This window comes from Schistocerca nitens, chromosome 5, assembly GCF_023898315.1.
Source record: "Schistocerca nitens isolate TAMUIC-IGC-003100 chromosome 5, iqSchNite1.1, whole genome shotgun sequence".
Taxonomy (NCBI): domain Eukaryota; kingdom Metazoa; phylum Arthropoda; class Insecta; order Orthoptera; family Acrididae; genus Schistocerca; species Schistocerca nitens.
Genome location: NC_064618.1, coordinates 342,895,084 through 342,910,843, shown reverse-complemented (window position 1 = coordinate 342,910,843; position 15,760 = coordinate 342,895,084). Strand labels below are relative to the sequence as shown.

Here is a 15,760-nt window from a genome sequence, read left to right as displayed (position 1 = left end):
CTGCTAGCCAGTTTCATTCAAACATGACCATTTTCAGGCCACTAACAACTGGTTGATTGGTTGGTAGCTCTTGGTATGTACAACAGCTTTGTGTACTAATTCTACACATCAAAGAGGAATTAGTGGTCTGAAGATGGGTATAGTTGACTGAAACTGTTTACCAGAGTAAATAAGTATTATTTACAATCTAGACAATGTTTTTGTTACACTATTAAACAATACATACATCATGATGGTAAGAGAGGGGGGGGGGGGGTTTAGTTCACTTTCAAGGAGGACAGTGTCCAAAAGTTCAACTCTCTCTATCTCCAATCATTTTTAGGTGCTTATTGACTTGCAACACCTGCACAATATGGCGAATCATTATCTGTATTCCCCTGATTATTTGTTAAGAACTGTGAGTGTATTAATAAATGTTTAATGAATTAAATTGTTACTGTCTGCTAGTGTATCAGCAATGTCAATATTTATGGGAGGTACAATACTAATTCGACCCCCCCCCCCCCACGCACACACACACAAGCATGACTACACTATCTCATCTAACTATAATGCCCAGGCATCACTTTTTCTGAAGAAAGGCATTATCTTCTGCTCGTAAATGTTTTCAGTCCTTTTTTATATGCCTGTTGACTGCAAACACATGAACCACACAGTGAGTTTTAACTTTACTCCTTCCATTATTTTTATCTCATCTAAGACTTCCCTACATCAATTCAGTAACATTGCATTTCATTCAGAGAAAACAGCCTTTACATAGGACTAACATGGAAAATTGCTCTTGCACCTCACCCAAAGTAGGTACTATCTGAAATGAATATTTTTTACACCATACTTAATGATACAACTGTCTTTCAAAGGATCTAACAGATTGAAATGTACAGGCACATTGAACCCTGTTAAGTTCATCAATGTACAAAGTCAGTAGTCAATATTTGAGCAGTGTTGTAATATACTGAAGCATGAAGTGCTGTGTATGTACAAATGTAACTTCAATATCAGTTTTATATCAAGGGGGAGACATTAAACAATTTGTATCTCACTAAACTGTCAAATAGTGGTTCTTCCCATGTTATCAATTTTTCATAACAAGCAAGACTGCAAAATGCTTTTATGTTTATGTGCCACTTGCAGCAGAGGGGCATAAATTACATACATTATGCTGCATTACAGGCTCAATAAAGAGGAAATGTTAACGAAGTGTTGCCAGATGTAATAATATTCTTTCCTTCTTCATAGCCAACAGTCAGCATTTACTGGACTTTTACTACATGCACATTACTATTAACCCATGAGCAGGCACGCCTGTGTATAGGGTGCACCAGTCACAAATAATATTGATTTGTACCATTCCATTGCTGTTTTAAAATTGCGAGCCCTTATCTTTTCCTTCATTATTGCTTCAGCTAACACAGTAATAAGTTGTGTTGCCATACATCCAAATCAGCAGTAGTAATATAAAATAAATAACATGCTAGTTGAGAAAAAAATTTATGATCCCTACAAGAAAATGACCCTGATTTCGGGCTATCAGCACAGTTCCACAATAAGTCAGTTATCTATGAGAATAGTAATCAAATAACTGGTTGGCAGGGATCTGACTCAAATGCACTGTCTAATGTTTTGAGTGGGTCATTACTATGGGTTAACACCTGTCTGCGGCAACAGAGTGATGTGATAGAAGGTTTATTTTATTATTGTTTAATTAGACAGCGATTTAGCTCATACATGTTTAACTCGGTAACAGAAAGGCAGCTATTCTTTACATGTGTACAATGTGCGCCACACGCCTGCTCACGTTACGAAAACCAGCACGCCCAACTTGAGGGTTAATAAGACCTAGTCTCCTCAAAACTAACTTCTTGTTCTTTTGTTAAGCTATTGATACACACACAAAAAGGAATGAAAACTTTGCTAGCTTTTGTGGAAGAAGCCCTTTAACAACCTAGAGTGCGTGCGCGTGTGCTTCCCCCAGTATGTTGTTGAGGACAACATAGTGAGTTCTATTATTTAAAAAGTCTTTGAGCCACTCACATATCTGTGAACTTATTTCATATGCTTATACCTTCGTTAACAGCCTGCAATAGGGCATTATGCCAAATGCTTTCTGGAAATCTAGAAATATGGAATCTGCCTGTTGTCTTTCATCCATTGTTCACAGTATATCATGTGAAACAGGTCAAGATGAGGTTCACATGTGTGACGCTTTCTGAAACCATGCTGATTCATGCACATAAGCTTCTCAGTCTCAATAAAGTTGATTATATTCAAACTGAGAATATGTTCAAGGATTCTGCAGCAAACAGAAGTTATGGATATTGATCTGTAATTTTGCGGGTCCATCTTTTACCTTTCTTATGTATTGGAGCCACTTGCGCTTGGGAATTTGCGCTGGGCGAGAGATTCGCGGTAAATGCAAGCTAGGTAAGGGGCTAATGCCATAGAGTACTCTTAGTAAAATCGAACTGGGATTCCATACGGACCTGGTGATTTATTTGCTATCAAATCCTTGAGTTGTTTCTCTAAGCCAGGTATGCTTATTGCTATGTCGTCCATACAGGAGTCAGTCTGATGGTCAAACAACAGTATCCTTGTACAACAGTATGTTTGTGCAGTTCTCTTATGTGAATGATTTCTTGAACATGAAATTTTAAACTTCAGCTTTCATTTTGCTACCTTCAACTGCCACACCAGACTGGTCAACAAGGGACTGAATGGAAGGCTTAGACACACTGAGCAATTTTACACATGACCAGAATTTTCTCGGGTTCTCTGCCAGACCTTTTGCTAAGGCTGATGGTAGTAGTTGTTGTATCCTAGGTGCACAGATCTTTTCACAGATGCATGTATCTCTCCCAACATTCACATGTCGTCATTTACGTGTTCCTGTTTGAACCAAGAGTGCAACAGCCTCTGCTTTCTCAGCATCTGCTAAATTTCGTTATTAAACCATTGTGGGTCTTGTCCATTCTTTGTCCATTTACTAGACATATAGCTCTCCAGATCATGGTTTACAATCTGCTTAAACTTTGTCCGTAAGTCCTCTACATCCATCTTAAAGGAACGACGGATTTGCAAATTCACTGTTTAAGTGAGATGTTAATAACTGCTTACCTGCTCTATCTACCAGAAACACTCTCCTAGCCTTCTTGACTGATTTATTAACTTCTGTAATCATAGTTGCTATAATGACATTATGATCGCTAATCCCTATTTCTTTACGGACACTGTCGATAAGGTCTGTCCTATTTGTAGCTACAAGGTCCAAGATATTTCCATTGCGTGTGGGGTGCCGAGCTAGCTGCTCAAGATAATTTTCAGAAAATGTGTTCAAAAGCATTTTGCATGACTGTCTGTCTGTACCACTAGCAATGAATCCATAGACATCCCAGTCTACACTTGGCAAGTTAATGTCGATTCCAACCAGTATTGTATCATCTGGATATTTATGTGCTATTGACCACAGATTTTCTTTGAATGATTGTAGATCTGTCACAGAAGAGTTGGGTGGCTGGTAGAAACATCCAACAATTGACTTGATGGTCAGATCCAGCACTGCTGGAAAGCAAAGAATCCTTGAAGAATGAGGAATTGTCTGAAGCAGAATTTCAATTAATAAATGGAACACTGTATTAGAGGAACTATGATCCAATAGGGCAAAAATGGTTGCTCATCATCCAAGCTCACCTATTGCTGGATATATAATGTCTCGAAGTAGTCAAAACTCTCAAGTGCACCGTTGATAGTTGCACTCTGGGGTAAAATGAATGACTATATCTCTGGAAGTATTGAATTAGTGATCAAGAAACTTTACCGATGTTCATTAGGAAAATGTACAAATGTTCACACAAAATTTCAGCATAATCCACGACGGTCGTGTGAGAACTTTTTCTGAAATGAGACCACTTGACATAGAATGGCCCTTCTGTATGGAAAAATGGTAGGTAATTTAATTCATTTCTTGACAGGCCGTCTATAACACATCATCAAGCAGCTGGAAGAATCTATGCAAATTAAATTTGTTTTGTTCATTTAATAAATTTTGTGGGTTTCTATTCTTTTCTTAGAAAATTTCTAATCTCTCCAATATGTTTAACAAAAGATCTTTATCTGTGATGTGCGTACTTTTCATGCTATCTTGAATCTCAACTAAAGTATGGTTAGTTGTCTTCACATGTTCACCCAGTGCTGTACAGTTGGAATTTAAATTGCAATGTTCTTTACAATGTACTTCAAATGGTTGTTTGGTTTGGCCAATATACATCCTGACAAGTTTGACAATTTATTTTATGTACTCCTGCATTACTGTTTTGTCATCATTTCTGAAGTAAAAATGGCTTTTGTGTCTGCCAAATTAAAAATGAAGAAACTACACAGCTCCTTTACAAGTAAGCAAGCCCTACAGGAAGCGATAAATGCAAATACTACTAGTATACAGGAACTTAATACCATTAAAATTTTGAATAAAGGATTGCTGAAAGCTGCTGTAGTTATAAAAGCTGTTGACAAAATAATGCATTATTGTGAACACAATGGCAAACACAAAGTTAGTAAAGGCCAGTTAGTACAGACCCACTCAGTAAATTCCAAATGAAGCTAAAAAGAGAAAGTGATTCTTCTCAGTCACTATTTGATCTGCTAAAAAGGAAATGTAGATTAAAGTTAATTAACCTGGAAATTACCACTGCAAGAGTTTGGAGTACATCACGCAAACCTGACAGGTCAATTAGACTTATTAATAATAACCAATATGCTCCCAATAGTTAACTAAATTACATACTCGTACCTATTTTTTAAAAAACTTAAAAGAATGTACATTTATGACAAGACTTTCAACATTAAGAATAGCATCCAATTTGTTAACATGTAGTAAATATGAATAGCCCAGAGAATGCAATTTTCACCTCCTGGGATGTTATAAATATTTTTAATATATATACAAGCTGATGGAACATTAGAAATAATTAAATGTAATTTTATACTACATAAAACCATGGCAGTGGGATTATGGAGCTATTAGATTTCTTGAAATTTAATGTTGAATGGTGACAAATATGGTAATTCAAGAGTATATAAAGAAATTGTCAAAATTGTTATTGGATGTATACCTCCCAAGCTGGAAGACAGCTTAAAGTAGATTATAAAGAACACTGCAATTTAAATTCCAACCTTCACGCCACAGAGAAAGGTCATTTGTTGAACATATGGGAGGAATCACAAATTTTCAAAGAAAATAAGACAAACCCCAAAATTTATTAATGAAACAAAACCAATTTAACAATTATGTAAAGGATGGATTGCTACCCACTGTAAAGGGGAATGTCAAGTTGCAGACAGGCACAATGAAAAGATTGTTGCACATTAAGCTTTTCACCAAAAACCGCAGGAAAGAAGAGAAAAAACAGACACTGAGTAGAATAAAAGGCTTTAGCCAAACGTTTACTGTGTAGCAGTCTTCCCATTGCGTCTGAGTGCAACTCAACGTGTCATCTTTACAGTGAATAGCAATCTGTCCTTTCTACAATTGTTGACATTCCAACCTGGACTTTCCACTATTCAAAACGAATTTAAGCTACACAGATTCTTCCAGTTGTTTGACAATATAATATAGTTGGCCCATCAAGACAATCTTAATTATTTGCCATTTTATCCTTACAGAAGTATTTTCAAATGTGTACTTTTTGTATGTGCACTTGTAGAGATATTTTTAATGATGTATTTCAACAGACATATCAACATAGTGTAACTTGTGTAATACAGCAATGACATGTCTATGTGTACAACCCATAAATGTGATGATTCATGTTTAAATTTGCACTTGCTTTGACAGTTTAAAAATATTTCGTAGTAAATGGCAGTTATCTACCATAGTTTGATAATGATACGGTAATTGAATTAAATCGGTTTTTGTGAGGTAGATTCAGTCTCTGTATTTAAACAGAGTATCATTTTAACAGAAGACATTGATGAAATATCTCAAAACTGCACATCGAACAAAAAAAAAATTATAATTCCAATTTATTTAGTTTCGGAGGGGGACATCCAATGATAATGATACCACACTCGACCTGCCATCCCACCCGGTGTGTGTGTGTGTGTGTGTGTGTGTGTGTGTGTGTGTGTGTGTGTGTGTCAACTACGTAATTTTCAATGGGAATCCCCATATGTCAAATTTTTGATGACGGAACTACGGCAAAATCTACATACGTTTTGTCTGAAGCATTTCCTTTATTTCTCCACAGAGTGTGCCGTAATCAGAGGAATAGAAATGAATACACAATTGTAATTTGCGACTCGCTGCTAAATGGCCCTTGAATAATGGCACATGGGACCCCATCTCCATGCTGCGGGGATAGGACAGGCCAGTATTTCATAAATTCTAATTGGAAACTCCTTTTGTAATGTTGTATTCCTCTGACACATTGGATAGGGGCTACTCAGTGCACCACCGTGGCCATGTAGTGTACCACGATGTATTATAACAGGCAGTACACTGCGACCGGAGCTCACAAATCATACAGATGTAGATGAGACAGCGGTGCTAAACATTAGAATACTTGTGTAATTTTTATTGTCTCCACACCTTCCTATCACTTGGAGTACAGACGTGTAAGTGGACGATGGATGTTGCAACCACAGAAGAGAGAACTGAAATATCCTGATTTACGGAGAATGTAGGAGAAATGTTGAGGCTACTGTTGCCTTGTATGCCCAGCATTTTCCGGAGAAAGTTCACTCTAGTTTCTTCTTTTACAAGGTTGTGAATGCCTTTATGTCTGATGACAGACCGGCAAAAAGAAACGAAGTAAACGTGTTACAGAAGAAGCTAATGAAATAGCTATAATAACAGCGGTGCACCACAAACCATAGGTAAGCGCCCAGCAATTACACTGCGATTCTGGTCGATAGTATCGTCACACTACTGCATCATCGTAAGTATCATTCATACCACTTGTCACTGCATCAAGAACTTCATAGTGCTGATTTCCATAACCAGGTAGTGTTTTGTGAATGGGCACATCAACAAATGCAAATGACCCCGACATTCTTTGCCAAGGTACTATTTTCCTATGAGTTTCACAAACCATGGTAACATTAAATGGCACAATGTGCATTACTGAAGTGTAGACAACCCCCACTGCTTATGGCAAGTTGACCATCAACATCCTTGGTTGGTTAACATATGGTGTGGCACCATGGGGAACAAACTCTTTGCTCAGTATTTTATTGACAGTACACTGAATGGATGCAAATATTGAACATGTTTGGAACAGGAACTACCAAGTACTACTGCTGGATGTTGCTCTGCGTATTCAACAATGTTAGTGGTTTCAGTAGCACAGCTGCCCAGTGCATTGCGCAATTAAAGCATGGGCTGTATTAGACCATATTTACACTGATTGGTGGATTGGCAAAGGTAGCCCTATTAATTGGCCCACTACGCCGCTGGATTTTTTTTCTGTGGGGATATTTAAAAGATAAGGTGTACCAGCAAGTACCAACAGGCTGTGAAGATATTGCCATCCACATCAGGAATGCCTGTGCTAACATTGCCGTAGTTATCCTTCTTCTATGATGATTCTCTTGTTAAACTGAGTGAAACCAGTTAATAAAAAATACTGATTGTGGCTATCCTACAAACTTAGCTTCTATGCATGGGCACTTAGGTTTCGTGAAGATCCTAGATAGAATTTCATGCAGCTGTCCCTAACCAGGTCTCTACTAATGTGTTAGACACTATGTGAGACACTACAAAGGGATGCCAGTGATGCAGTTACTACAATTACCTCTGTGGCATCTGGTAAGAAATCTGCACACAACAGCATTATTCCACCGAATAGGAATCAATCTATTGGGGAGGATCCTGATGCCAATAAACAGGAATCTATAAATAATATTCAACACTGACTACTTCATCCACTATCCTGTCATCAAAGCTGTGCTGACTGCTGAAACTCTGGAAACTGCAAAATTCTTTGTTTGAGAAAGACATTATTTTGGAGCATGGGTTACCTCATATGATGATAACTGATTGTGGAAAAGCTTTGCGCTTGGGAATAGTATCAGAGGTATGGCTATGTAGTCCTTTGCAATGGGAGTCTTGGATAAAAATTTCTTGGAAAACTTGCCAAGTTAAATTTGGATAAAATTTGAAGCTCTCGATGACTATCCCATCATTGTCAGAGGTCTATGTCTGACTGTCATGAAACTGATAATGAGGCTCCAACTTTTACGCTGAAAGGATGGCATCCGATTGAAGTATGGTGACCCTCTATCTCTACAAATTAAATCTGTGCTCTGTATCTTGTGTTACAAGCAGCACTATCACTCGCATAAGGCAGTAAATTATGTGATTTCCTCTGTGCTCTTTCTTTATCAAGTGCGTGCTTCCATACAATGCTAACTGCATAGCTGCTGTCTGTATTCAAGTTTTTGTCATAAAGTCTAATTTCCATTGCTTCTTTTATCACAAAATACAACAGTTCAAAATGTAGGCCAGAATTCTTGCAGTTCAAACTCAATCTTGTGTTTATGTAACACAGCGATTGGGAACACTCCATACAGATTGTCCCAATATAACTGGTGCCACAAATGCAAACAATATTATAAATCCCTGGCACTCTCAGTCCAAGAACATCTTTAAGAGGTCACCACATCTCCTTAATTTTAATCACTAATGGAAACTATTGAGCTATGACTGATTTTGTTCTTAGAAAATCTTCATGTAAATGAATTGTGCTAAAGCCATGACATAAATGGTCTGGTTGTCACATGTAATGTTAAAAACCAAAAAACAGAAACAATGATCAAAAACATTCTGCTGACTGCATGTTGGAAGTATGGTTAGCAGGCACAGCAAACTGATCAATGTGAACAAGATTGTTTCCTCAATTTTTCTGGGTGGGCGAAACACTGGTCTGATTCTTTGCCTTTTTAGGACTCTCCCTATCTTAACAGTTGCTGCAACACAGAATGGAAGCCACACTATGCATTGTTCCTCAACAGCATTCCCCTCTTACCATGGACTAAATAATTGTTCCTTCTGAATGCTGTCATCAGATGATTCATCTCAGAGCTGAAGTGCTCCTTGTCTGAAATAGTCCTGGTTTTGTGGATTAGGGATGGTGAAAACTTTGGCCTCTGAGATACAGATCTGTGTGTGTCAGTTTTCAATACACAGAATGGCCAAGTCATTCATCTGCTTTCTGTTCAAACAATACGTCTAATAAGGACAACACTGGGTAGAGAGCCCAAACATAAACTATAGTTGTAGAGGGCACCAACTCAGTATGCGCCATTTTCATATTGTCATGACATAATGCACCCTGTCCTGTTGGCATAAAAGTGGGAGACTTGCCAGTTTTTTGACAGTTAGATATGGCATCTTATAATGATGATGATGGAGTTAGTTATCAAAAGCTTGCGATTTCATCCAAATTTGACATGACAAGTTTACTAGGATCTTTTAACCAAATATCGGAGGTAATTTTACGTTGCATCAACACCCACAGATACACTGCCTCACATAACACTTCACTTCAATAAGATGTTGGCTGATACACTCTCAATGCTGTGATGCTTCTCAGAGAAATTGCGATACAATACTGCGCGTTATGACATTCGCATACAACATAGTGAAGCAAGTCATTACAACCTTCACACCATTCATTCTGGCCAAGGTCAAGAGGCCAAAATGAATATGCGTACACTGTTCCTGTTTCAGCCAGATTATACTCAAGATGACTAAATGAAACACCCCATAAACAGGATTGAAGCAGCAAGACAGCTGGCTTACATATGGATCCTAGATGCCAAAGACAGAGTGGTATAATGTCAAGCATCGGCTAGTGAGTGACAGCCCATGAGACTCGGTATGGATTTTTATGCCTTTGCGGAATGCAGGACCATTGTTTAAGTCACTAAAAACTAATTGTTGCTGTATTGTACTTTTCAATGCTTCTCCAATGTCACATATGCAGTCGAGGATTATGACCCTTCCTCAAGAAGACAAAAGTGGAGAGTTGTTGTTCATGTCATTTGTATACAGCCTAACTGCAGTCCTGAGGCACAGACCGATGTACATGTTTCTCATTCAAGGAAACTGAAGACCCACTTGACAACTGTGAAGCTACAATAAGAGGGGCTACATTTGATGCTCATCATCATGAAGAGAACGTTACAATACGGCCAGAATGCAAGGCTCTGCCAGTGTTGCCATACAGAGGATCAGTTACAAGATCTAGATCTATGGCACTGTGGTTGGCTCCAATGGGAACCATGAGTCCTGTTTCTCCAAGAGAGGTAGAAATTATGCAAGAAGTGGTGCATCCAAATTGGTTAGTATTGTTGGCTGGAGTGCTGTGTGTCGTCAGTTCAAACCTGATCACCAGCAATTACTTAGTAATTATCAGTTCTGGGAGGTTCTTGAAATTTCTTACGTTTGTAATGTTTGTATAGTCTGGCATATTCGATGTTTGCATAAGTAGCAACAATTTCCATAGAGGAGTTAAGTTTTATTCTGGCTGTATATTGATGTTCGTAATAAACATGCTTTCAGTAAAGAGTTGTATTTCATTAGTGACCCTGTGTTTGGATTTGGACTTGATTCTGGTTATGACTTCACAACACTCTCAATAAATTTAGGTGAGGTTGCTTCTATTCACATCATCTAACTTCTTATGTAAACGTAAACAATCCAATCTCATTATCCTTTTTCTACATTAAAAACAAAGATACCAAAATTTTGCCATGAAATGTTGTCGTTGGTTATTAGATCTTCTGTTAGTGATAAAAAGTAAGTAATCTATCCCATTATAATGTTAACTGTTACTTCAAGCATTTTATTAATGCGAAAAGATTGCAGTTTGTAATAAAAGTATACCTGTATCTGTTTCAGTAAAGACTGCTCCGTAGCTTTCAGTTCCTCCCTACGAGCTTTCTTCCTCTGCAGTTTCTTTAATTGCTCAGCTTCCAGTTCACGTCTTCTTAGCTGCTCTCTTAAAGCACAAACTCGGCCCTCCAGATCGCTTTGCTCTGATGGTGTGTCTGTACAAGATTTCCAAGCTATTACAATATCTTATCATACACTATTCCACTGGAATGTCTAGACAGCAACATAGACTTTCTACAATTTCCCAAATGCATATGACGTTAAGGTGGAAGGTGAATAATATTTTAGGACCAAGTCATTATCACTGAAAGAAAAATATGGCGCTATTGACAGTGGAAGCTGTAAAGCCATAAAACAGCACTGAAGTAAAGTGACTGAAAAGTAGTCTACTCTGTATCGAAAGCAATTATTCTCTGAAGAATGGTCGAACTCTACAGAATTTTAGGGAATGCTTACATTTCAGTCTGTTAGCAATGGTGCTGAGACAGCACAAAAGAAATAATACAGCAGGAAAAGAAACTGATTATCTGACAATATTATAAGAAAGAAAGTTGCTACTCACCATATAGCGGAGATGCTGAGTTGCAGATAGGCACAACAAAAAGGCTCACAATTATAGCTTTCGGCTGTTAAGGCCTTCGTCAACGACACACACACACACACACACACACACACACACACACACACACGACTGCAGTCTCAAGCAACTGAAACCACACTGCGAGCAGCAGCACCAGTCCATGATGGGAGTGGTGATTGGGTGGGGAAAAGGAGGAGGCTGGAGCAGGGAAGGGGAGGGGAGGGATAGTATGGTGGCGGTGGCGGGAAGTAACGTGCTGCTTGTTAGACTGAAGGCATGGGAGTGGTGGTGGTGGTGGTGGTGGTGGTGGGGGGGGGGGGGGAGGGAGTGTGTGGCCAGCAGCTGCATATGTAAACAGTCTGTTTGTTGTGCCTGTCTACAACTCAATGGGCCATCTTTATGGTGATAAAAAATACAACTTACATTCATGATAAGGCTATTCACCTCTGCTGGGTAATTACTTTAAGATATTTTTGGTATCATTTAAGATTGTTGTTGATCAACATATACAATGCTTCCAGTACTTTTATACTTTTTTTGTCAAGTGCCTCCACTGTATCTTCTTTAGGTCTTTATGCGTTTCATAGGTCGGGTTGTGATGGACAGATTGTAAGATGGATGATATGTTTCAGAACTTCGTCATTCACAAAATATGTGGTATTGTTTCAAATCAATATATTACTTATCTTTACAATTGTTATTAAAATGGCACTTATGACTGCCCTGCTTGAAACCAATTTCATTAGTTACCCTGCATATGTAACTGTATACCTTCTGAGCTATGTGCAAGTCATGTGCTTTTTCCCCTTGAAATGTAAAACTTTGTGTGGCTTTCATTGTTAACTCTCCATGAGTAGAAAAATATATCACTATTATATACTTAATATAATTAGCAAAGACACACAATTCCATCAAAGAGATCATGTGAAAATGCAGTACACCAACAGGCTAATAGCTGCAGGTTTAAAAGTACTGTTTATGGTTGCTGTTGTTGCAGGAATGGCCCACTGTTACATCGCAATCTGCTCTTCCACTGCGTACAGTGAATCCATCTACGAGACGCTCACTGATCAGTTCTTCTATCCATACCCTTGTGTATCACTGTTAGCATACAACTAACAATGCTAGAAAAACTAATCCAAGCCATAACTGAGCAATACTGAAACCAAGCTTGAGGATGAAGAATAAATTATGCATTACTGTTACTGACAGCAAATACCATGAGTGAATGGAACAAGTTTGTTTCTAAACAGGACACACATCACATACCATTGAGATTTGCAGTGTTGTGTAGACATTTTCAGTGAAATAAAGACACAAAGATAAATAGGGAGAAGCAATTACTCTGTAACAAGACACGGGAAACCATGGGTCCCTTACACCTGAACAATCAGAAAATATCTGTGAAAAGCTCTGAAAAAATTGTTCGTGGAGTATGGGTTCACCCTTTATAAAGGTAAATGCAAACTATCAGTACTCTCAATAGAAGGTGCACTGATATTGAAGCTGAAGAACCTAAAGTGGTAATCTTCCTTTAACTCTGTGGAACTGTATTCTAAAAGAAGAATGAGGGCACGTAGTATTCAACAGGCTTTTTCTTAAGACAACAGATAATACTACATCCATGGCCTGCATGCTATTCTAATCATTTGTTGATCAAGAAACATGCTATGATTTAGAAAATAGTGATATGTGTAATATTCATCCAGTGCCAATGCTGACAAACTTTGGAATTTGGCAAAAGCTATCTGGAATGTAATTATTACACAAATCTTTTTCAATGCATTGCCACCAGTACAAGGGCTTATCAAAGTATATTACAATTAAATTCATTATTGAGTTTGTACAAGCAATATTGTTTTAGAGCTCTATACACCTGATATTTCTTTCATCACTACATGTCATAAGATGATTAACTAAATTCACTTCTCATGATTCTTTCCTGCACTGCAATTCTGTCAAACAGGAGTTTAGTCTCTTCCAATGTTTGCAATATTTCTTGAGCTGTATTTGATATGATTCACCCATTTCTTTACCTTATGGCTGATCATACTGTCTTTGTTTCCTCATTTCCCATATTAATCATTTTCACCAATCCTTCATTCTTAAATTTTTCTAACTTAGAACTGTACATTTTTTTGATACACATTCAATATGAATAGTTTCATGTATGTTATCTCCACATACTGTTTACTGTAATGATGTAATTACACTAGAGAGAAAGATTATCATTTCAATAAAGTCTTTGGCCCGGCCATCAATCTCAAACCTGAGTATATTTTATTAGTACTTGAACTAATGCTACCAGAGATAACCCTTGGATAACCTTGTAAATGATTAAGAATTTGGAAGGATCCATCAATTGGGACCTTCATATGCAAATTCTGCCTCAAAATGTGAAATTACTTAATAAATGAATTTTCATAGCAAATTGTATCCAGATGAACTATTTTTCAGAGGCAGCTTTAAACAGCTTTCTTTTCTGCATATAAAAAATGAAAATGTACCCAAATTTTGGTTAATACTGGTATTGCACATCATCTGACAAAGCCCAATTTGGAAAGATAATGTGTGCAAGAATGTGTTTGCAAGTTAAAAAGTGGACTAAGGCGATAATATATCACTGTGCTTGATGCTCTGGTGTCACACATACTGTTGGCAGTTGAATAGATACAAGCTGCATAATGCAATGTAAGATCCAACTGTTGGACCTAGGATCTTAGAACAAGAAGCAGATGTGTTTGCCAGTTAGCTAAAGTTAAAAGTTTGTATAATCTGAACACATTAACATGGCAGTTTTAGGTGGCAAGTGTTTTGAACTGTGGTTGCATCAAATACTGATAGAGGTCAGACCTGAAGTACCTCGTTTACGACACTGTCAACCACAGCAATTAACTGCATAGCAGCCATTACCAAATACTTTCTGTTGTGCATTACTTGCTGTTTTCTTTTCTTATTTTGAAATGACTGAAGATATTAATCCAGGTCCTTGATGGAGATCGATTATGACCCTCACAATACCAGATGGGATTGGTGATCCCTATGATAATGGGGCAGTGGTAATAATTCTAGACTGTTTACACTTGTAGACAACTGTCAATTTAGAGAATCCACACTCTGCCATACAGTGATTGGAACTATAAACCTGTGAACGTATTTAAACCATGCCAAATGTCTTTCCTCAATATGTGAATAGAGTTATTTTCAGTTATGCTAAGTATTATGGGAAGTCAAATGAAAATCAGGCAGCTGGAAAAGGTTAAGTAAACCACTCATTATTTCAAGAGTAATCACCGTAACTGTTAATACATTTATCCCACTGAGAGACAAGATGGTCAATGCCTTCATGGAAAAAGTCTGCAGTTTTCCTACAGAACCACAGTTTTACCCAGGTGTGCATCTCTTCCCCCGAAGCAAATCAATGGGCACCAATGTCTTTCTTCAGGGCTCCCATGATATCATGGCATGGGGAGAGATAGAGACTGTGTGAAAGATGTGTAAGGGCTTCTTAGCAAAACTTCTGCAGCGTAGTTGAAACAGCCTTGACAACTGGAAAGTACAATGCAAAATATTTGCTAGGAATCCCTCAAACATCCTCCAAACAGTTCCAATCTCTCCCTGTGTCATTTCCATATTTTTGGAACCCTGAAGTAAGACATTCATGGCCATCAATTTGCTTTGGATGAGCTGCGTGCCTGGGTAATATCATGGTGCTGTTGGCAAACACAAGCATTTTTCCACGAATGCATTGACCATCTTGTCTCACAGTGGGATAAAGGTATTAACAGTTATGATAATTACTTTTGAATTAATACATAGTTTCCTTACTTTTTTTCGATCCATCTCATTTTCATTTGACTGCTCCTTATATCTTATCAGATCTATGTGTAGTACTGTCAAATATAGTATGCAAGGCTTTTAATGTCCATGAAGGGTCAAAATCAATACTCTGAAGATTTTTAACTATCGAATTGACGAAAAAAGCTGATAAACACCTTAAATCACCTATTCACCGGCAGGAGAATACTTCTGCTTCTCAATGTAAAACAGTCATTTGTTGAAAGTTTAAATAGAGCCAAAAAAGAAAACAAGCAAAGACAATTTTGGAAAAAAACCTGTTGAAGTTCTGCGAAAGCAAACAGTCCATTTCAAAGCACTATGGCTTCATCTTCAGGTATGTTGTCTGGCAACTCTTTAAATCTGTCTAACTAATGATTTGCAAATACAAAAAATTTAGATGCAAGTTTTGCACAAAGTAGATGCGAATTTTGCCAAAAATTGACACTATG

The 15,760-nt window shown here is 37.7% G+C and overlaps 1 protein-coding gene across 1 annotated transcript in view; it reads right to left on the bottom strand.

The window, feature by feature from the left end:
- LOC126259929 (centrosome-associated protein 350-like) overlaps positions 1 to 15,760 on the bottom strand; it is a 169,359-nt gene that overhangs the window by 109,602 nt on the left and 43,997 nt on the right. Inside the window, exon 10 of the mRNA XM_049957021.1 lies at positions 10,883 to 11,046. Within this exon, the coding sequence (XP_049812978.1) occupies positions 10,883 to 11,046 (164 nt within the window). The remainder of the gene's footprint in view (positions 1 to 10,882; positions 11,047 to 15,760) is intronic.